Source organism: Rissa tridactyla, chromosome 2, assembly GCF_028500815.1.
Source record: "Rissa tridactyla isolate bRisTri1 chromosome 2, bRisTri1.patW.cur.20221130, whole genome shotgun sequence".
NCBI lineage: Eukaryota > Metazoa > Chordata > Aves > Charadriiformes > Laridae > Rissa > Rissa tridactyla.
In genome coordinates, this window is record NC_071467.1 from 36,610,414 (window position 1) to 36,633,092 (window position 22,679).

General features: G+C 41.1%; 1 protein-coding gene and 1 long non-coding RNA gene across 2 annotated transcripts; both read left to right on the top strand.

Moving 5' to 3' along the window:
• Positions 1-656: 656 nt before the first annotated feature.
• Positions 657-17,474, top strand: TRAM1 (translocation associated membrane protein 1). Its single transcript, XM_054190384.1, has 11 exons — positions 657-925; positions 3,849-3,912; positions 4,504-4,625; positions 4,828-4,944; positions 5,734-5,792; positions 6,189-6,273; positions 11,697-11,767; positions 11,857-11,961; positions 12,580-12,723; positions 13,705-13,865; positions 16,823-17,474. The coding sequence occupies exons 1-11, from the start codon at positions 803-805 to the stop codon at positions 16,894-16,896; spliced, it is 1,125 nt and encodes a 374-aa protein (XP_054046359.1). The 5' UTR covers positions 657-802; the 3' UTR covers positions 16,897-17,474.
• On the top strand, positions 6,280-10,644 carry LOC128905030 (uncharacterized). The gene is made up of 2 exons (XR_008464732.1): positions 6,280-9,923; positions 10,291-10,644. It is a non-coding gene; the product is annotated as an uncharacterized LOC128905030 (long non-coding RNA).
• Positions 17,475-22,679: the final 5,205 nt, after the last annotated feature.

Sequence of the window (22,679 nt, forward strand, 5' to 3'; positions counted from 1 at the left end):
TTCTCCATCTATGCATTGGGTGCAGCTGTCTGCCAGAAGCTTTAATAAATAAAAATAGCATCAATTTGGGGGGATATGAAGGACAGCTCAATTCGGCCTGGATGGTTTCTGCATCAGCTTTGAATTCTCAGACCTCTTCCTTCACCTGTGGTAACCTGGTAACAGCCTTCCGTGATGGGGTTGGCTTTTTCAGTCCGCATCTAGCCTGCCTTTTAATGTCTCCTCCTTCTGACACTTCCAGGTCAGCTTTTCTTCCCTTCTGCTTGCCTGTCACTGGATTCCTTGTTCCTGCTCCCTGGATAAAGTCCGTTGTTTCTGGCTGCAGAGCACAGGGTGAGCAGGCGGGATGGCAGGAGCCTGCTGCCGCCACGGTGACAGCCGTGACCATCACCAACCCGCCGCCCAGCTGCATCCCTCGGGTGCCCGGCGAACCTGGCTGGCCGGGGAAGGGCGGGGAGCGGAGCCTGGCCCGGCTCTGCGGGTACCGGCCGCCTCCTCCGCGACCCACGGCCATTTTCTGCCCCCGCGCCGCCGTCGGTGGGCAGGGCGCTGCCCCTCGCCGCCCCCGGTGGGGGGCGGACGGAGGGAGGGAGGGACGGCCCGCCGGCCGGCAGGGGCGCTGCTGGCGGCGGCGGGGGCTGCTCCCTGCGGCCGAGGCGGGGCGGGGTGAAAGCGGCGCGGCGGCTGCCATTCCTGGGCTGCGCGGTCGCCTCCTCCCCCTCCGCCTCTTCCTGGCCGCGGCGAGAGGAGCTGTGCTGGCAGCGGGGAGGCGGCGGCAGCGGCGCCCAGCTCCCTGCCCGCCATGGCGATCCGCAAGAAGAGCAACAAGAACCCGCCGGTGCTGAGCCATGAGTTCATCGTGCAGAACCATGCGGACATCGTGTCCTGCATGGCCATGATCTTCCTGCTGGGGCTCATGTTCGAGGTGAGGTGGCACCGGGGGGGGCTCCGTCCCGCTTCTCCCCCCATCCCCCTTCGCCGTGGGTCTTCGGTGCTGGGCGGGGAGGGCGCGGAGGTCCCGGCGCGCCGGGGGCTGGCGGGCGGCGGTGTCGCTGCGGCCTTCCCTCAGCCGGCGCGGGTGGCTCCCGCCGCACCTGCCCGCCGACCCCCGCCGCACGGCCGGAGGAGCCGAGGCGGGCGCCATCCCCGCGGCTCATCCTCGCTTCCCCGGGGCCCGGCCCCTCGGGGAACGCCCTCTTCCCCGTCTCGGCCCGGAGAGGCTCACGGCTCCCCGCTCCCCTCGCCGCCTGTGAGGGGGAGGCCGTGCCCCCAGCACCACCACCCCCACCCGCCGCCGTGAGGGGAGGCGTAGCGGGACGGCGCGCTTCCTCCCGTGGTGGCGGCGGGGGGTAGTTCCTGCCGGCGGCGGGGTTACGTGGCAGTCGGAGCGCGGCAGCCAGGGGAGGAGTGTGCGCGGAGGGGAGGGCGGGGGGGGAGGCCCAGCCGCCAGAGGCGATTCCCCCGCGCTTTGTGTGCGCGGCCCCGCCGGCACTACGGCTCCCGGCAGGCCGCGGGGGCGGGGGGGAGGCCAGCGGTGACGTGTACAAACGGCCGCCGCTCGTGGAGGGGGGGGAGGTATGGCGGGTTCCCCTTCCCGCCCCTCAGCCCCCCTCACGGGGCTCCCCGGGCGGCGAGCGGTCAGCGGAGCCGTTTGCCCATGTCGGGGTCGGTGCGGGGGCCTGGGCCGGCGCCGAGGTCACCCCCCGGTGGGTTTGGCAGCGGCCGGAGGGGGCTCTCGGGCCTGGCTGAGGCGCTCTCCTTGGGCCCCCATGTTGGATGCGGTCATCGACGCTCTTCCAAAATGACAAGAGAATTTAGTAAACTCTGGCGGGGGGAGTGTGTGGAAGCAACCAAGCCTTGAGCTGGGCCGCCGGGACGAAGCGCGGCTTTTTGTCTCTGCTCGGTCACCTTTGGAGAGAACCAGAAAGGTGGTTCTCCTGTGTGACTTCCCAAATGTTCTCCATTGCGTGCCGTCAGAGTAAGACACTTACATCTCTGTTGGCTAAATGTCTCTGGCTTTTCAGTATTTTAGCCATCTTTAGAGTTGTGAGCCTTTTTGTTATGTGGATGGTTTGCAGAATAATTTTATCCAGATGTTGATAACGGCTCAGTACTAGAGGCCAGTGGAGTTAGGACAAAAAAAATATATGGAAAGAAAAAGCAGGGCAGATTAAGAAACCTGTTGCGTTTGGGTTTACAATCAAAAATCACCAAGACAGTCCTTACATGGTGATTTTCTGGGGATTGAGGTTAAAGAGATAGACTTAAAACATTACAGTGTACATGTACACAGCATTACTGGTAGGATGGGCAGTTTTGGGGGGATGGAATGTGCTGAAGTATTTGTTTCCCCTTTTTTTTTTTTTTTAATCAGGGGTGTTTTGTACCCCAGCACAGAAGGGCCATATGCTCTGTTGGTACAGACATGGTATAGCTGAGGAGATTGTTGCCAGTTTTTTTAAATGCTTTGATGTAGGCCTTGGAAATCACCTGCTGTGGTTAATGTTGGTCTGGTAAGGTGTTTGTACTGCCTGACTTGTTGCAGCTGAATTAGGAGTTTGTGAGTAGCTGACAGAGCCTCCAAAGGGCAGTTCGGAATTGACTAACGTTTTGAACTGTCCTCTGAGGGCTCCCTTGATGAATAGGGAGGCCTAGGCAGCTTCACTACTTCAGGCAAACTAGTTGTATTCCCGGAGTTTAGATGGAGTGAACAGTCCACTGTGTATTCAGGGATTCCTAGAAAATCTAGGGCTTGTTTACAAAGTGCTAGTTTTAAAAATAAATAAGTCTCATTTCTTGTGAATGATAATAAATGGTGGTAGTAACCCAGTCATTATCTTCAGATACTCAACTTATCCTTCCCAGATTCATAAAGGAGTTTGGTTTTTTGTTGTGAGGTTTTTTTGACCATCCTATAAATGCAACAAGGATGCTAGGTTTTCACAGCAACGGGAAGCAGATCAGACCATAACTATTGTAAAGCGTGGTTTTTTTCCCCTCTCTGTTAAGACATGTTGATTCATGTTGGGATTCAAGAAAGCTGCGTTGAAGTTGAAAATTGATGCATATTGATAGATAAGATCTTGTGCTGCTGCTTATTTATTAAGGGTTTTATAGCATGACCACCCACCCCACCAGCCCCCAAAAAAGCCTTTAGAATAATCTTTCTTCCCTCCTGCCCCCCCCTCCCCCGCTCTCTTTTATTCATTCTGCTTTTTCTTACTGTCCATCATAAAGGAGTTGTACCCCTACTGCTAAATTTCATTTCTTTTGTTTTGCACTTCTTGCCAAAGGATCCCCAGGGTCGAAAGAATGCTAATCGTATTGAGTTGGTATGCAGCTGGCCTGAAATGGTTCTGCGTTCTTTATGCCCTTTCTCCTTTCCTGTCCGCATTTTCCAAATCACCCACAGATTTATGAAAATGATACTGACCTTCAAATTTTGTCAAAAAGTGATTTTAAATTAAGCTTACTCTCAGTCATTGCTGCATGCATATCAGGGTCTGGGGATTACATGATTTTGTACACGCTGTTAATGTAATAATACAGTATGGACTGGAGAGAGAATTGCAGCGTGTGTTTGCATGTTAATGTTGTAGAACAGACTACTTGTAAGTAGCATTTCAGAGGATATTTAATTCAGGAAATTGGGTATTCTGTAAACAAACCTATAGAGATCATGCAGTGTGTTCTGCCTTTGGAAAGTCAGGTGAAGTGGAGTTGATCAGTTTTATGGGAGGGGGACAAACATGCTGGGGAAGGGTGCTAAAGCTATGGGCAAATGTTTTCGGTTTAATATAGTTTATTTCAGTGAGAATTTATAGCGCTTAACGTTTTTTCTCTTTCAGATTACAGCAAAAGCGGCTGTCATTTTTGTTACACTTCAGTATAATGTTACCATTCCTGCCACAGGTATGTATCTTGCAGGAGGTTAGTTATGAGACAGTGTACTCGGACATTAGTATGCCATACTTTCTAGACTGAGGGTAAGTGAAAGTGTCAGTTTGAATAGATACTGAGCAATTTTCAAGGACTCCACTTTATTTTTAGTAGAACTCCATTTTAATTAGGTTAGGGACAATGTTTCTGTTCTGCTGGATCCATCATTAGTCCTAAAACGCCATCTGACTGGTAGATATTTCTTAGATACTGGTAGATATTAATTCTTACTCTAGTTTTGAAAGTCACAATCTTTACTAGTCAAAGCTGTGTGATAGTTTAACATAATTTTATTGTCCCCTTTCAATGCATTTGGGTAAGCTTCGTAAGTGCACTTAAATTTTTATTTTTATAGTATGTCTTTCCAGAATCAAATTTAGTTCATGATGTGATGGAGAAGATGACGGTAAATGATGTAGTGATCTAAGTTATGACGGCAGTTTAATTTGAGTTCTGTTTGTTCAGCTGACTGCAAACTACTCTGAAAGTTTTCACTTTGAAAAATAAACATATTGGTGATTAAACTGTATTGGTGCCTAACAGTTAATTTTGTTTGTCTTTTAGAAGAACAATCTGCAGAAACAATCTCTCTCTATCACTATGGCATCAAAGACTTGGCCACAATTTTCTTCTACATGCTTGTAGCAATAATCATACATGCTATAATTCAGGAGTACGTACTGGATGTAAGTACAAAATATTAATTCCTTTCATCAAGATAATTGTCAGGTTTTAATTAGACTTTAAAACTATTAACTTTAAAGTAAACTTCTGTATTAAAGCTCTTAACTGTTAAAACATGCATTGAAACTTTTAGATGTTCTAATGCAGGTAGCAGATAAATGTTAAGTACTACGGCATATAAATAACAATGGACTTTCTTTTCAGAAAATTAACAGGAAAATGCACTTTTCAAAAACAAAGCATAGCAAGTTCAATGAGTCTGGCCAACTTAGTGCATTCTACCTTTTCTCCTGTGTTTGGGGAATAAGTATTCTTGTCTCTGTAAGTATGCTTTCTTTTTGATTTGTATTATGAATTTCAGACGGTTGACTTACGATGATGAGAAATAAGGGGTTTTTTGGCTTATTTTTCTGGTTTTAGCTGGTTTTAATATTAAGCAGGGACAAGTTCAGGGATTCTGTGTAGGCTGTAGTCATAACTGAGTATGAAGTCCAATAGTATTACTGTTGCTCAGTCTGAGTTAATGTAATTTACTGTCAAAAGCATCATACAGAGCATTTTGGCAGCCTAAGGAATGGGTGTATGGGCAGATTGCGGTAGGCTGAGGTGAGTGTGTGCTTTCAGATGGCATGTTCTTTGCTAGTGGCTGTATGTGTATGACCTAAGTTTCAAAGAAGGGGAAGAGTTTGTTGTTTGTTTGGGGTTTTTTTCTTTAACATCATGACTCATGAAGAAACTTTCCTTCTCTTAGTTAAGCTCAAACCTTGTCAGCAGTTTACAAGGGAAGACATATGGCTGTAGTGATGCTGAAATAACCTCCATCTCATAAGCACACTCTATCTTGAACGAGCGCTTGATTTGTTTGGTTGCTTTTTATTTTTGTTAGTTAATACAGCTGTTGTTTGAGTTTGGGGGTTTTGTTTTGGTTTTTTTTGTAAAAATTAATATAGTGATCTGCAGCTTTTACTTCTGTGTGTAGGTGTGTGCATGTTTGTATGTACATGTGCGCATATAAATATGTACGTGTATCTATGTTGATTCACTTTCTGACTAGAAAGTGGCATCTTTGAGGGTTTATTGTGTGTTTTTTTGTTTTTTTTTTCTTTTTAGGAGAACTATATATCAGATCCAACCTCTCTGTGGAGGGACTATCCACACACTCTGATTCCGTAAGGCCTCTTCGTTAGAGGGTTGTTGGGGAGAAGGGGAATATTTTAAACTTGGGTTGTGTCACATAGAATCTGTGTAGAATAAGTAGTCAGTAAAAATATATGAGTCGTTAATGTATTTTTGCTCTTATATATGGAGACACTTGGTTCTCTGTCAATTTGTAGCATACAGAGTTCTCTTTCTGTAGGCTATTACTTAAAGAATTATGTTTTTGCAAGTTTTATTTACCTTAATGATTTTGGTTTTTAAAAAATCTTACTCTTAAATTGGCTGGCAGGCCAATATATTTTCTTTCTGTAGAGACTTAGATTAAATGTGTTCACTAGAAAGCTTCTGAAAGGTTTTTAATTCATTAATAAAAAGTAATATTATTCAATTCTTACTGTATTGTACAGGTTTCAAATGAAGTTTTTCTACATCTTACAGTTGGCATACTGGTTTCATGCTTTTCCAGAACTGTACTTCCAGAAAACTAAAAAAGTAAGTTCAAAATGTAAATCGAAAGAATTCCAAACAAAACAGCTCGAACAGTGGAATAGTTAATGTCTTTTGGACTTCCAGAGTTATGTGTTACCCTACATTTCCTACTCTGTTCTTATTTGTGTTACCCACTTTTCCTGATGGAGTTTTGGGTGCTCAAATGTCCATGTGAGAAGGTAAGTTCTTCCTTTTCAGCTAAATCCTGTATTTCTAGTTGCAGTAAAATTGCTATATGTCTGTTGTGTAAATAAAAATTAGTAGTGTTTCTCATCTACTAAAATAATTTTCTCTTGAGCAAATTAATGTGACTTTCTTTTCAGACTCTTTTTTTTGTTTCTTGCAACTAGTTGTCTGAGTAGTCTCACTGAAAGCTAGAATTGCTTCATGAATTGTGATACAGGTGTAGAATATAAGCAGTAAATAATTTCATAAATCCAAGGAATCTGGGATTTGGTTTAAATACCACTGTCAGCAGAAGTTCTGGTTATTTGTGTTTTGAGATTTTTTTTTCAATGCTCAATTTTTAACAGTATCCTATTCCCCGTATGCGTTTTCTCTGTTGGGGTTGTCAAAACACTGAGTTTACTGTAGACTTTTTTGTAGCACGCTTTTTGCCTTCCTCGACTGATTTAAGTAGCCTCTCTGCATGTTTTTGCTCTGGCTTATTTTCTATATGCAGTTTCCTTTTTAAGCTGTTCTGCTTTAAACTCTTCAATGTGGCTTCACCGAGGACAAGTCATGCTTGACTAATTTAGTGGCCTTCTATGGTGGAGTGACTGCATCAGTGGATGAGGGAGGAGCTACCTGAACTTCTGTTAAGGCTTTTGATAGGGTCCCCGACAGCATTCTTACCTCTAAATTGTAGAGAGATGGATTTGATGGATGAGCTGGTAGATGGATACGGAATTGACTGACTGACTGCTTCCGAAGAGTTACAGTCAATGGCTCAATGTCCAAGTGGAAACCAATAACAAAGGGTGTTCTTCAAGGGTCTGTTCTGGGACCAATGCTATTTAATATCTTTATCAATGACATATAGTGGGATTGAGTGCACTCAGCAAGTTTGTAGATGACACCAAGCTGAGTGGTGCAGTTGATTTACTTGAGGGAAGGGATGCAATCCAGAGGGATCTCAACAGCCTTGAGGAGTGGACCTTTGTGAACCTCATGAAGTTCTACGAGGCCAAGTGCAAGGTCCTGCATGTGGGTCATGGCAATCCCCAACATCGATACAGACTGGGGGATGAAGGGATTAAGAGCAGCCCTGAGGAGAAGGACTTGGGGGTGCTGGTGGATGAAAAGCTGGGCATGAGCTGACAGTGTGCGCTTGCAGCCCAGAAAGCCAACCGTATCCTGGGCCGCATCAAAAGAAGCGTGGCCAGCAGGTTGAGGGAGGTGATTCTACCGCTCTACTCTGCTCTGGTGAGACCCCACCTGGAGTGCTGCGTCCAGCTCTGGAGCCCCCAACATAAGAAGGGTGTGGACCTGTTGGAGCAGGTCCAGAGGAGGGCCGTGAAGATGATCGTGGCCTCTCCTATGGAGAGGCTGAGAGAGTTGTGGCTGTTTAGCCTGGAGAAGAGATGGTTCCGGGGAGACCTTATTGTGGCCTCTAAATATCTTAAGGGGGCTTATAAGATGGAGAAAGACTTTTTGTCAGGGCCTGTAGCAACAGAACAAGGAGCAATGACTTTAATCTGAAAGGGGGTAGATTTGGATTGGATACAAGGAAGAAATTCTTTACTGTGAGGTTGATGAGACATTGGAACGTGTTGCCCAGAGAAGTTGTGGATGCCTCATCCCTGGAGGTGTTCAAGGCGAGCTTGGACAGGGCTTTGAGCAACCTGATCTAGCAAAAGATGTCTCTGCTCATGGCAGGAGGGGTTGGACTAGGTGATCTACAGAGGTCCTCTCCAACCTAAACCATTCTATGATTCTGTTGTTGCTGTGTGGCCAGACTGCGTCTCTGCTTCCAGAGTTCTGATTTAGTCAAGAAAATGAAACATACAGGTTATGTAGCTGTAGGTCTTTGTTCAAGAGGCTTGGGAAAATAGTAATGAGATGCTTTGTTTTCCTGATGATCAGACATAGTATAAACACTAATGTTTTGAAGATGCACCGCAGCTGATATTCCCATATTGTGTTAGTGATACCTCTCAAATTTGACTTCGTATCCAAGTGTGGAGTTTTTTTTAACATAACTTAAAGAGAGCTGTCACAAGTGGCAGAAGTGCTATATATTGAATAGTAGTGTTTTCCTGGGTCACGGCTTGAAACTTTGGCCTCTGTCTTTCGCATTAAGAATGATAGTTCATTTATTTTAACAAGTTCATAGTTGATATTTCTTCCACCAGAGTTTAATCTTTGCCATCTTGGCTTTTCTTGGGTCTAGTTGTTTGTGTTGGTGATGTAGACAAGAAAAGAAGTTCTTAACTGAGCGTTCTGTATCGTAGTGTATACCTCCGGCAGTGTTATGCCAGTAGGCCTTCTGTCTCTGATGGTTTATCTAAGCAGGCAGCATGGGCTATTTAAATGTTACCTCAGTTCTGAAGATAAAGTGCAAAAGGCTCACCTTGAAGAAACTGAGCATTTGTGCTGACTATTCTCTATTTTGTCTGAAAGAACTCATTTCTTGTTTTCTTTCAGATCATTTAGAGTAGGTCTTTCTCTATCTGTTTTCTCGCTCTTTGCGTATGCGTGTGGTGTTTGCTGTTGTCACAAGTTTTTGATTCTGTGCTTTTGTTGGCTTTGAGATGGAATAGAGGATAACATAGCGTTGATCTTCCAAGATTGAACTTTTAGGTCTTTTTTTAAATTGCTTATATACAAGACTATATAGAACTAAATCTGGCCAGGGATGTCAAGGGCAACAAGAAGAGCTTCTACGGCTATGTCAGTGGTAAAAGGAAGACTAGGGAAAATGTGGGCCCTCTCTGGAAAAAAATGGGAGATCCGGTCACCCAGGATGTAGAGAAGGCTTTTTTGCCTAAGTCTTCACTCGCAAGGGCTCTAGCCACACTGCCCAACTCGCAGAATGCAAAAGCAGGGACTGGGAGAATGAGGAACCGCCCACTGTAGGAGAAGACCAGGTTTGAGATCATCTAAGGAACCTGTAGGTGCACAAGTCCATCAGACCTGATTAGATTCACCTGTGAGTCCTGAGGGAACTGGCAGATGAAGTTGCTAAACCACTATTGTGGCAGTCTGGTGAATTTCTTGCTGACTGGAAAAGGGGAAACATAACCTCCATTTTTAAAAATGTCAAAAAAGGAAGACCCCGGGGAACTACAGGCCAGTTGGTCTCACCTCTGTGCCCAGCAAGATCATGGAGCAGATCCTCCTGGAAACTCCGCTAAGGCATATGGAAAATAAGGAGGTGATTGGTGACAGACAGCATGGCTTCACTAAACGCAAATCATGCCTGACAAATTTGGTGGCCTTCTATGATGGCGTTACAGCATTGGTGGATAAGGGAAGAGCAACTGACATCATCTAACGTGGACTTGTGCAAAGCATTTGACACTGTCCCACATGACATCCTTGTCTCAAAATTGGAGAGATGTGGATTTGATGGATGGACCACTTGATGGATAAGGAATTGGGCTGGATGGCCACACTCAAAGAGTTCTGATCAGCGGCTCGATGTCTAAAAGGTGACGAGTGGTGTTCTTCAGGGGTTGTTATTGGGACTGGTGCTGTTCAACATCTTTGGTGGCGACAAGGACAGCGTTAGTGGGTGCACCCTCAGAAAGTTTGCCAATGACACTAAGCTGTGTGGTACAGTCAACATGCTGGAGGGAAGGGATGCCATCCAGAGGGACCTGGACAGGCTTGGGAGGTGGGCCTGTGTGAACCTCACAAAGTTGAAGGCCAAGTGCAAGGTCCTGCATGTGGGTTGGGGCAATCCCAAGCACAGATACAGGCTGCGTGGAGAATGGATTGAGAGCGGCCCTGCAGAGAAGGACTTGGGGGTGTTCTTTGATAAGAAGCTCAACACGAGCCAGCAACATGTGCTTGCAGGTCAGAAAGTCAACCGTATCCTGGTGCGCATCAGAAGAAGCGGGTCAAGGGAGGTGATTCTGCCCCTCTACTCTGCTCTGGTGAGACCCTACCTGGAGTACTGCATCCAGCTCCGGGGCCCTCAATGTGAAAAGGACCATGGATCTGTTGAAGTGAGTCCAGAGGAGGGCCACCAAGATGATCCAGAGGGCTGGAGCACCTCTCCTGTAGAGACAGGCTGAGAGAGTTGGAATTGTTCAGCCTGGAGAAGAGAAGGCTCCGGGGGGACCTTAAAGTGGCCTTCTAGTACCTAAAGGGGGCCTACGGGAAAGATAGGGAGGGACTCTTTATGAGGGAGTGTAGCAATAGGATGAGGGGCAACAGTTTTAAACTGTTGAAAGAGGGTAGATTTAGATGAGATATTAGGAAGAAATTCTTAACTGTGAGAGTGTGAGGTGGTGAACAGGCTGCCCAGGGAGGTTGTGGATGCCCCATCCCTGGAAGTGTTCAAGGCCAGGCTGGATGGGGCTTTGAGCAACCTGATCTAGTGGGAGGTGTCCCTGCCCATGGCAGAAGGGCTGGAACTAGGTGATGTTCAAGGTCCCTTCCAACTGTAACTATTCTATGACAAAACTGAAGCCCCTTGCTTTAAGCTTAGGGAATCTTTCCAAAAAGTAGGAGTTTCTTAAATACAACTGAATATACTCTGCATACCACTTCAAGACAGACTTTTATTGTGTTCTAGTGATATTCTGTTCACAGATGGCACCTTCTGCTTTCCATATGCTGTGTGTCTACGCTTTAGTTCATGTTTCTCCCTCTTTATTATTTCATCTCTATGAAGTGTTAAATTGAATGGGGCTGGCTAAAACCTAACTTGAGGTGTGGCCATGTATCTTAGCATGACTGGTTAATAACATTCTTTGCTGCATTTGCCAGCATCAGTGGGCCAAAATCTTGGATGATCTTGAGTTTTTAAAATAAATGTTCAACACTTGGAAACCTTTTCATTTTGGTTCATAGACTTTTATTTTATTTCTGTAGCAATCTGACAGAATCTGATGAGCAGCAAACATGCAGAACTGTAGGAAGCTATCTGATGATAAAGTAATACATACCAAATAAGTATTGTAATAGCCAGTACAAATTCACACTAGTCATATCAAATAAAACCGGGCCCTTTTAAAAAGCATCTTTTTGACATTTGATATGTTTTCTCACTGTAAGATACTGAATATTATTAGTAAATAAGCGATAAGTTATTTGTGGAATTAGATGATCTAGGCTGAGTAATTCAGTGCCAGCGTTAAGGTAGCTGATAAACCGTGAAAAATTTCCAGGACTGGGGAATAGCTTGTAATAATTAACATTGTACAATAATGTATAACATTATGTGTAATGCATAATGACTTTTTTCTTCCTAATAGGAAGATATCTTTCGCCAGATTGTCTACATTGGACTTTATCTCTTCCATATTGCTGGAGCCTATCTCCTGAAGTAAGTCAATTGTAAACGTTCGCTGGCATCGTTCTCTGTCTTAAACATCTAACAAAATGTCTGAATGTTTGTTTCATTTGTTTTGATAGTCTGACCCATCTTGGACTTGTTCTTCTGGTATTGCATTACTTCGTTGAATTTCTTTTCCATATATCCCGTCTTTTCTACTTCAGTGATGAAAGGTACCAGAAAGGGTAAGTAGTCTTCATCTTTTAAATTCATGTAATTTCTGTCTCAGAAATTTCTGAGTTTAACTAACCAGAAATCAAAGTTGCAAGGAAGTTCAGACAGTGTTTCCTTAGAGGGCACAGTTCTCCAGACTAGTTCAAGTATTTGTATCTCTAAAACAACTGGGTTTTTTACCTTACTCACCTATTTATGTAAATGTTAGTAATGGTCAATTAAATGAAATGGTCAATAAAATGAAATAAGCTCTTACACTATGTATTAATATTTTAAAAAAAAAAAAAAAGCTTTGTAGAGCAAAGGAACACCATAGGTTGCTAATACAGCCAGTTCTATAGGTACTAATAATATGCTTATGTCCTAGTAGTAAAGGAAAATGCTTTCTGTTGAGTTGAAATAGTTTGTAACAAAAAAAAAAAAAATTGTGAGGAAGGGCTTCTGTTGCTTTTTGTCTTCTATGAGTACTAGAAATACAAGACTAGTTTAGGATAGGTGCAAAATAATGAATTTAGGTAAGTTCTTAAGTTTCAAAGGAACTTGCATGGTAAAAAGTAAACATTTGCGTTGTTAGTACTTGTATCATGAACAGAAAATTAATTTAGTGTTTGTGGTGTTTTTCTTTGTAGATTTTCACTGTGGGCAGTTCTTTTTGTTTTGGGAAGGCTTCTCACCTTGATTCTTTCAGTCCTCACTTTTGGCTTTGGATTGGCAAGAGCGGAAGATCAGCAACTGAATTTCAGTACTGGAAACTTTAATATCCTGGCTGTTAGGTATAGTAAACTTGGAACAGTTCTTAAGAATGAGCTGTAAACCTATGTTAAATACACAATATAAATGGTATGGTATTAATGCTAGTAATTCTGAACGGTTAGGTGTTTTCATGAAACCAGTGGGATTAATAGGAGTATCTTGTGTAACAAACTTGTAGGGCACAGTGAAATGAATTGAAAAATTTACAGTCTACAGCAGAGAAATCTGTAACTGGTTAGTCTGTTGTTTTTTGTCAGAAAAAACAATGAAAAGGAGTATCCAGTTACAGAGATTACTTTTAAATATTTTAGAGTTAGTGAATTGAATTCTAGATAGAATTGCAGTGAGTTTATAGAGGTCAGGGCATTATGCCCAGAGCATCTTTTGTCCTGGTTGAAGATTCTACCTCTTCCTCTGCCTTTATTATTAGCCTTCTCTTGCTGTTGTGTGCTGCGGAATGTTCAGCCAACCACCTGGCCTTTTTTATGAATTAAATCCAGAAAAGGAAGTTATTAGAACATTGACAATGTCAGCATTACCCTGCAGAACTGATACTCAGAACTGCAAGACTCTCTCAAACCATTTTCAGCTGTTACTAGCTGGTACCTTGAGAGTAATACTGAAAAAGGAGAAAGCAGGAAAGAAATCTAGTGCTTCCCAGTTTTGATGGGTGACTTCACTCTCACTGTATGTCTACTTCCGATAAGCTGTGCTAAGCCCAGTCCCTCTATGTGAGCTAACTTTTGCTTGACTTAAAAGATGAATGTTACTAGCGAGGTGGAGGGTGAAGTCATGCCAAAAAAAAAAAAAACACCACACAAATTTTTACAAATTCATATTATCTAGAAGGAATCACTCTTAATTAGTGTTTGAGGAACCTGAGTAAAAAGGCAGTTTATGGCATACAAAAAAAACTATCTGAGGTGGTGTTTGACTTTACTTTCCTCTTTGGATAACAAGATAAACTTCCTGATAAACCTTTACCTGTGTTTTGTTTCAAGAATCAGTGTGCTGGCCTCCATCTGCATGACTCAAGCATTTATGATGTGGAAGTTCATTAATTTCCAGCTTCGGAGGTGGAGAGAGCATTCTTCTTCTCAGCCTCAGTCAGTGAAAAAGAAGTTTGTAACAGCTAAAGGAAAGAACTCCAGAAAAGAACGAGGTTTGTATTTTCAGTTATCCTGTTGCCTTCACTTCTCAGCTTTAGGTAATTTAGCCTTTTTTTAATATAATTGCTAAAGAAACACTTTATGTTTCACTTGCAAGTGAGATGACTCAGTTATAGAAATAGTACTGGTGAATACCGTTGTGGGGAGTTTTTTATTTAAAAAATTCACTATATATTAATTGTTCAGTATTTCTCTTCTAATTGACTGAATGAAAGAATTGCCATTTATTTAGTTAATGAAACAGGAGATTTTTATCATGTCTGACTTCTGTTACTTGAGCAAATTGTGTCGTGCTTATGTTTTGTTCCCTTAAAAAAAGGAACAGGCACATTTTTAGATCTGTTCTCACAATCAATTCTAACTTTTTCTTGCAATTAATTTCAAGCTTGTTTTTCATTACCACTAAACTCTGAGGTTTTAGGGCAAGGAGATCATTTGATGATCCAGTAAATAAGGTTATATTGAACTGTTTTTACTAAAAATAGAATTTTGATATTTCTTTTATGTGGAGGTAATAACTACTTACGACTCTAAACCTGTGTAGAAGCATTTATAAATGAACTAATGGCACCAGGTTTGACTTCTTGATTATGTCACACACTTTATGGAAAGAGCAGGAAAGATGAACTGAATGCTTTTTTTTCTCCAAGGAAAATTACGTGCTCCATTAAAAAAAAAAAAAATCCCCACACTTCAGTATTTCTGCTGTACCAACAGATAAACTTCTGTGTGTTTAGATGATAGGTTGAATAGCTTCTGCACTTTTTGAAACTGCTTGAGTCATTTCTGATGACTTCACTGAACATAATGTGTGTGAAGTCCGTTTGTACTGGGAACTGAGATTTATGGTCAGAGACCAATTCAGAGAATTTTTTCAAGATTATTTTTTATTAAAATGATGTACTTTAGAGTATTTCTGTACTCTCTTTTGATGATCTGTAATTATCACAACTTGGCTCTTATGTATTGTTAGGGTTTTTTTGGTTTCATCAGAAAATCCAGTTGGACTTTTTTTTTAATTGAGTGAAGGTAGTTTCCTATGTAGGTGTCCTACTTTATCACAGCATCACGTTCATTGTTTCTTACTATGTTTCTTGTGGAATTAATGACAAATATTTTTAAAGCATAAACTTAAATGGTGTTTTAATTAGTCAGTCAAAACTGTAGTAGCTTTTTAAAAATCTCTTAAACTATTTCATTCATCTAATTTGGTGAATTTGCTAATTTTCACCCTAGTTCAATGGAGACTTTCAAGTGGTAAACTAATAGTGAAAAGGGGAGTTAATTGGAACTGTGGTTATATTCACAAAGTAATTGAGCTATGCCTGTCTTAAAGACTGTGGAATTTTACAGCTTATTTTAAATGGGAAGAAAAGAACTTTAAGATGGGAAAGGTTAGTGTTGTTTCAGATTCTTCTGTTTTGAAGATTTCTGTAATGTTATCTGTTCAGAACACGTGCACAAGATGCTGCGAGACAGTGTATTTGAACTGTTTAAAACAGCCTTTTTTCTTTTTTTCTTTGTGGTTTGTTGGATTTTTGGGAGTCAGGGTACGATAAAATGTGTTACTTTTAGACTATGCCAAACGCAAGAAATGACAGTAGAAAAATCCTACTGGTGATGTAGGTGTGGTACCCTGGCACATGCTGATTCTTGTTCTTTGTTTTACTTACACGTGTTTTGACTTAACTGTTTAAGAAAATAGCATTTCAGTGAGTTGGCTTGGATCTAGCTCATTGTTTGTAAACTTCTTGATTTAAGAACAACAAAAACTTTTGGAAAAGTATCCAAAGACCACCTTATGTAGCCTTAAAATGGTGGGGGTATTTACAACCAAATGTGTTGGATGGACTTTTACTGTTCCTATGTGACTTAACTGGGCCTGTGTCTGGTATCCTCATTTACGTGTCTGACTTCATTATTTTCTTTTAGTTGCCTGTTTGCATAAATGGGAGCATTTGGCAGTAGTGGGGGAGAGAGGGAGATCAACAGTTGCTTTTTGTGGATTGGCCACACACTGTAGTGATCTGCAACACATCTGCAGATGGAGAACATTAATTTAGTCAGTTATTTGTACAAAAAAAAAAACCTGCAACACTTGCTTGAAGTCAGAATGATACTGTAAGTCAGAGCAAGAATTATAGCTGGCTCTGCACTCTGCTCTTCAATCTGTTCTATAAAAATGGTTACTGTCAGGCAGCATCTCTGCTTCCTTGGATTGTGGTGACACTGAGTAAAGGGCCTATTTTTAATTCACAATGATATCATGTCGCTCCATTTCACTATAAATTGTGTGAATTATAAATCCATAGATTGTGGATCATTGTTCTACAGTGTAGAAACTAGTGTTTTACTTCTGTCCATCTTGTGTCTACGTAAATATCTTCATCAGAACATAAATGAATTCTATATGTTAAAGTATATACTTAAAAATTGTGTGTATGTGTATATAAAGATTTCCTATATATATATAAAAAGCTTGTGAAGGTAAGTGAAGGAGTGTAATTTTAGCAAGAATTAAAATATGAAATAGGTGGGATAAACAGTAAAAACCTATACCAGGGAATTGTTTATATACTTTGTGTCTCCAAAATTACACAGGACAGTCTCATCTACAGGTTACTTTGCTTTTTAAGAGAGTATCTTCTAAAACATTATAGCTGGTCTTGATTTTCAGTGTAGATGTATATAATGCACACATTTCAGTGTCTGGCCCACGTCAGGAAACAGGACTTTATTGTAGTAGACTTTAAATTTTGTACTAGACTTTAAATTTTGTACTTTGTAAAAACTTCACTGTACTGTTGCATGATGAGTGATAATGATGAGGTTTAACAGAGAAGACACATCAGAAAAGAAGTTAAAAGAGTGTTTGTATAGGACCTACAAAGATGTAATAAAATATACAGTATCTCATTGTATTTGAAAAATGTGTTCTTCTTTTTTCTAGAAAATGGGATAAATGGAACAGTGACCTCAAATGGAGCAGACTCGCCTCGTAGCAGGAAGGATAAATCCTCGTAAAACTGGGTTTTGTTAAGTTAATTGACTAATGTCCCCAAAGAATCTGCTTTTTACATGGATGGCCCTTCAGCACTAGCGATGTTATGGATTAAAGAAAATACAATTCATGTTTTTCGATTATTGCTGTTGTTTTGAGAAACTTTTTTTAAAAGCCATTTTGACTAAAGAAAAAGGTTTATCTGTCTTCAAATATTTGGGGGGGGGGGAATACAACGCTTTTTAAATAACATTGACACTTTTTTAAACACTTATTGTGATGAAATAACTTCACTTAATGAGGATCACTGTTGCAATGTATTATTTCCTTCCAGTTTTTGTAACCTTGGTGATATATGCTGTTCTACCAACTTCATTTTTTCCAAGTTCTTCAAGAAGTACTGCAAAATTGAAGTAAAAAACTTAGCATGCATTTTCAGATACTCTGGCTTTTCAGTTAATTACCTTGATTCAAATTTACAGTTCAAATTGGGATTCCAAGACCACACCAGTAAACATCTTTATTTTGTAGTTATTAGCTATACAATGTCTGCTCTAAGAATTGCCCCATATCATTAAAACAAAACTGAACTAATTGGAAATGTTGCAGAGTCTTATTGTTTGTTGGTTAGAAATCTCTTACAAGGAACAAAAACCCTTTTTGAGATATAGTTTTAGCACTTGAAAATTAGAAGGGAACGTGTATGGTCATAGAAAGAGTTGATTTGAGTAGCACTGTTAACTCCCGTCTGTGCTTTTAAAGTGTACGTATCTTGGAGAATTAGTGTGTGTTGGATCTTCTTTGAAAACTTGTCTGTCTGATTTTTAGAGGGTGGAGTTTCTTACAATGTGTTGTTGTGATTGTTCTAGGAGGCATTTGATGCTCCATGAAGAGGGAATTTGTTAGATAAACGGATGAAGTTGAGAAACATTCCTTTATTCTAACTGCTTTGCTTTGTTTCATCTCTGTTAGGAAATAGTTTGATTTCTCCTATATATATTTTTATGGAAAAATATTTAAAAGCTACAACTTCTTAAAATTGATTTATTTTACCCTTTGCTACAATTGGAAAAATCTTAAGATTTTTTCCATTATCTGTCTTTCATAATTGTATTAAGTGTGAAGCTCTGTCCAGTTATTTTCCAGTTTAATACGCAGTTAATGTTTCCCTGTACCCTTTTGTAATGGGTACAGTTCAGCCCATTTCACTTGAGAGAATGAGTTAGAGATTTAATTCAGTCTTAGGAAGAAGTTGCTAAATTAGTCTTTCAAGTTAAGCCAAGTATTGGACTGCTTATTGATTGAGAGGAGTAATTATGAGCAATCAAGCTGATAAATAAAATAGTTTTAATTAAAAACTGTTATTATAGTTGATTTTATACCAAACAAAATAATAAATCTGCATTCTGTATCTTCTACAGTTTGGTTGCTTACTATACAGAATAAACGTTTCTAGTACAAAATCTTGACTACAAGTAACTATCCATTCTTCAGTCGTTCAGTGCTACTTAGAGTTATTGCAATATAACTTATTATACATTTCAGCTAATTTTAGTCCCAGTTTCTGAGTACTTGCTTCACAGCTCCTGAAGTGGACTTGACAGACCTGGACTTGGTTAACTTGAGTACTCTGGGGCAACGTGCCCTGTAATATGCCCAGTCTGCTTCGGTGGAAGTAGCTATACCGTATCGTGATTTGAAGCAGTAGAACTGAAGTGGTGAAACTGTGAATCTATCTGATCTGACCATGAAACTGGAAAATTGGAACTCGGAAATTTTGAGGGAATTGCGTACATTAAACATTCACTGCACAAAATCGTGTTCCATGTCTGTTTGTTTCTAAAAAGACCTTCAGAGATTCTGTGTGCCTTGCTCTCAAGTCGTACCTTAAGCCAAAAGGGGCAAATTTTTAAAGTTTCTAGTCTGGTGTTTTGACTCTAAATCAGTTTGCTTGTGATACCTGCTTGTCCTGGGGCTGTCAAAATCATAAAGGGTGGAGGAACAAATTATAAAGTGAGTGTTTAAGGTACTTCTTGGGATCTTTTAAGACTTATTGGAGTCTGAGGGTTGTAATAGTTGTTTCCCAAGGGCAAACTGTTTCTTGTAAACCTCGTTCTTTGGCACAGTAGTCTGGAAGCGAATGTGAAGTTTACAACTTCAAAAAAACTTCAAAAGAGTATGTTCTTGCCTGTTAATTCTGATGTTGCTTTTTGTCTCTTCTTGGCCTTACGGATGTTCTTGGCCTTTGGACTTTGAGAAAAGCGCCTTTGTTTCCATGACGGCTTAATCTTCATCCCAGCCTTACAGGAGTTGTTGGTTTCTGCCAAGTAATAGAGAATACTTTCGGTTGTTGTAGAATTTGGATATAGTATTGAAAGCCAGTTTCTTTTGTCTCTTGTGTCATGACTAAAAATACCTATTTACCACTTCCATTGAGGCAAAAGCAATAACTTTTAATTTTGTACTTGGGGGTGGAAACCCCTGGTGAATTTAGAAGATTTTGAGACTCTGTTTTCAGTTTGATATTACTTGTTTTTGCATAAGATTATAGTTTGTCTGGATAACTCCTTTTGAACTGCTTAAAACCGATTTTCGAATTTTACTGCGTTTTGTCTCTTTGTAATCTGGGATTCAGTAAGATGGAAGAAGATTAGTTGTCTAATCGTGTTTTCTTACTTACGGAATCAGGAAAATTAGAAACGGAAATGACTGAAGAGCTCATTATTGTATTCCTATGCCTAATAAAATCATTATTGCTTAGACTGTAGTAATTTATCCTGCTCCCACAAAGAGAAGGCTTTGTCCATGTAGCTGGATTTGAGTTGAGTAATTCATACAGACTGTGGATGGGGTTTTGTTGGGTTTGGGTTTTTTCTTAAAACACCCTCCTCCCTGCCCCATTTTGTCAGAACTTTTCAAGACTTAAAACAGATGATTTCAAGCCTTCTCCCCTCCCGCCAATGTATGTTTCGTTTATGTGCCAGAATCTACTATCAAAACCAGTATTTTATTACTAAGTAATTATATGTAACTTCAAAGTACAAACAAGGAATGCAGAGCAGCTGAAATTAATTTGCAGAATTTTTGCTTTTATCTGGACACTTTCTCCTCTTGGCTAGTTGCAAAGATTGCTTTCTCCTGGGTGAATTATTCATGAAAGTGGCTCTTTGGAAATACTGCTTTTTGGGTGACTCCATGCCCAAATTTAGGGATGATAAAGGGATTTGCTGTGCAGAGAAAATTCATAGGCTATTTCTGATGATGTTAGAATATGCTGAAAGTAAATTAAGTATGTTGGGATAATGCATTTGGAAAATCAGTAGTTATTGGTAAGCATTTGATAATTTTCCCAAATGCTTTTTTTCTTTGAAAATTTTAGTTGTGTTTATGGAGTGGTATTACCCAGAATTGTAATAATCAGTGTGGTATTTTGGTACCAGTAATTGGACTCCTGTAAAAAGTATTATTACATATCTGTGGTGCTTTTGTGCTTTGCAGATTTCTGACTAACTGCACCTGAGGTGATTTTTGGTGGGGGGGAGTGGGGGCCTGGTGCAAAACTTGCTATTAAAGGGAAGGGAGCATTTTCATGGTCATGTTAAGCTGAAAGTAATATAGGTTGCTGCCAAAATCAGGGTTCTGTCCTTTGCCTTGTCTAGCACAAGCCTTTCTGGTTGCACGGTGAGCTAGATGAGGGAGCTGATGCGGCTGGAAATGGCTTGTTGCTCTTCCACTGCGTTAGTTGCCTGATGGTAATCCTGGAGGTCCTCAAGTGTTTGTATATAAGCAAGAAAAAAAGATGCAGGGAAAAGGTGAATCAATCTCTAAAGCAGCTACCCTTTTCGGCTGCGCACTTGGTTGAAAATTACACTAGATTAGAGTATGAGGTGGGAGAGATCTCATTGAGGGGCTTCCAGTCCTCAAGACCAGAAGGGAACTGGTCTGTCTGGTAGCTCCTACGTGCCAGGTTGTTTAAATGTTCATGGGGTTTTGTCAGATATTGTGGGGCAAGGGGAAATAATATGCTGTGCTGAGATGTGTTTTATCTGTCATAGTTTTGGGGTTTCCAAGCAGTGCAAGGTAATACTGGTGGTGTAGAAATAGGAATTCTGAAAATGTAGTTTCACGTAGATCAAAAAAACGAGCTTACTTAACCGCCAGGAAACTCCAGATGTTTTGGTGGGGGACTTTTTTTTTCCCCTCCACATGAACCCTTTATGTATTGAAGTAGGTCTTCCAGAGAGCTTTGCAAGAATTGCACTGTATGCCTGTCTAGGTGTGTCAGGGGGAGGATTGTTTGGTTTCTCTCATTTTGTTTCCTGTTTTCAAGAAGTTCACCAGCTGATTCCTAGATCATATTTGGGTTTGGTTCCATTTGTGACTCAGCCCTTTGGGCCCGTGTTGTAGAAGACGGAGACTGGCAGCTTCAATAGGCTCCCTATGCAGTGTTGGTCGTTGCTGTCCTAATTGTTCTCGGTGGATAATGTCAGTATTGAGGGGACTTGAACACCAAGTAGAGACAGTCGTGATACTTGTAACGTTTGCAGGCTGACGAGAGCCTGCGTGCAGAGATAGTGCATTCCAGGGGGCTGCGGTTTAACGCCTGAAGGCTGTAGTCTTCTTGGCGTGCAAATACTTGGGTTACTTCTTGCACAGGGTATAAGAATGTCCTACAAAATTAAGACTTGGGGAAAATTTGTGAGATCCTTTAAAAAGAATAAGACTTCAAAGGACTGACATCAGTTGTCATCTGTTCATCCTATTTGAATTTCTCACATTAGTTGTGGATTATCTTTAGAGCACTGTATTAGCCCATGCTTGGGGTTTTTTTTTATGCTGTAGGTTGTTGTGGTGGGTGTCTGGTGGGTATCGCCTCTTCTCATTGCTCCTTGAACTACTCGGTTTCAGATCTGATAAGCCAAGTTCTGTACACGCTAAGGAATTTGGCACGGTCTTCAGAACTGTAATAGAAGCAGTGCCAGAGTGTTTCTGGATCGGACGTGCAAGAAATACGCGCATCAATATGCCGGGTGTCATCAGAACCCACTTAATGGGAACTGAAACTCTTTAGGAGGAATGCATTATGATACGACTTGTATTGCGGTGTAGTGTTTATTGGCTAGAGCCCAGATAGCAAGTGCCTTTCCGTCGGTGAGGCGGAACTGCTGTCGGTTCCCCTTCTGCGAACGATGGGTGAGGAGTGCTGGGCTGCAGCTGCAGTAGGCAGCTTTCTGCCTTTTAGAGAAGTTCTTTTGATGTTGACAAGACAAAAGGCAACAACTCTTATTTCAGGTTTAAAAAAGAAAAAAACATGCTACCTAGTTTTGAATCCAGTACGCTTGCTCTTGATCTCTTTCTCTGTGTCCTGTCACTTTTATTTTAGATTTCTGCAAATACTTAACTTTTATCCAGCTCAAGGATGGCAAATCTGTGATGTGAGTGCCAGAAATGACAAATCCTTTTTCTTCTTTTTGTGTTTGAAACTTTTTGCAGAATAAGAGCAGCTAAAGTGGAGCTTTATCATTTGATAGCTTTTCGGTATTCATGCTTTCCCCTTATTTATTGTGGTTAATGTTAAAGGTCAGGCATTGTCATGCAGCACAACACAGTTGTCACTTCATTCCAAACACGAGTGTTAGGCAATTTGAAATAGTGAAGTGAAAAAAAAATATTAGTAAGTCTTGACTGGTTTAGCAGAAATTGGTATTCCTGGATGGTTTTATTTTCCATATTGCAGTTCGCTATTACTGCCTTTCTCATTTAGGAAACTGGGCACTGAAGTCTCTGAATCTCTAGACTGTAGTTT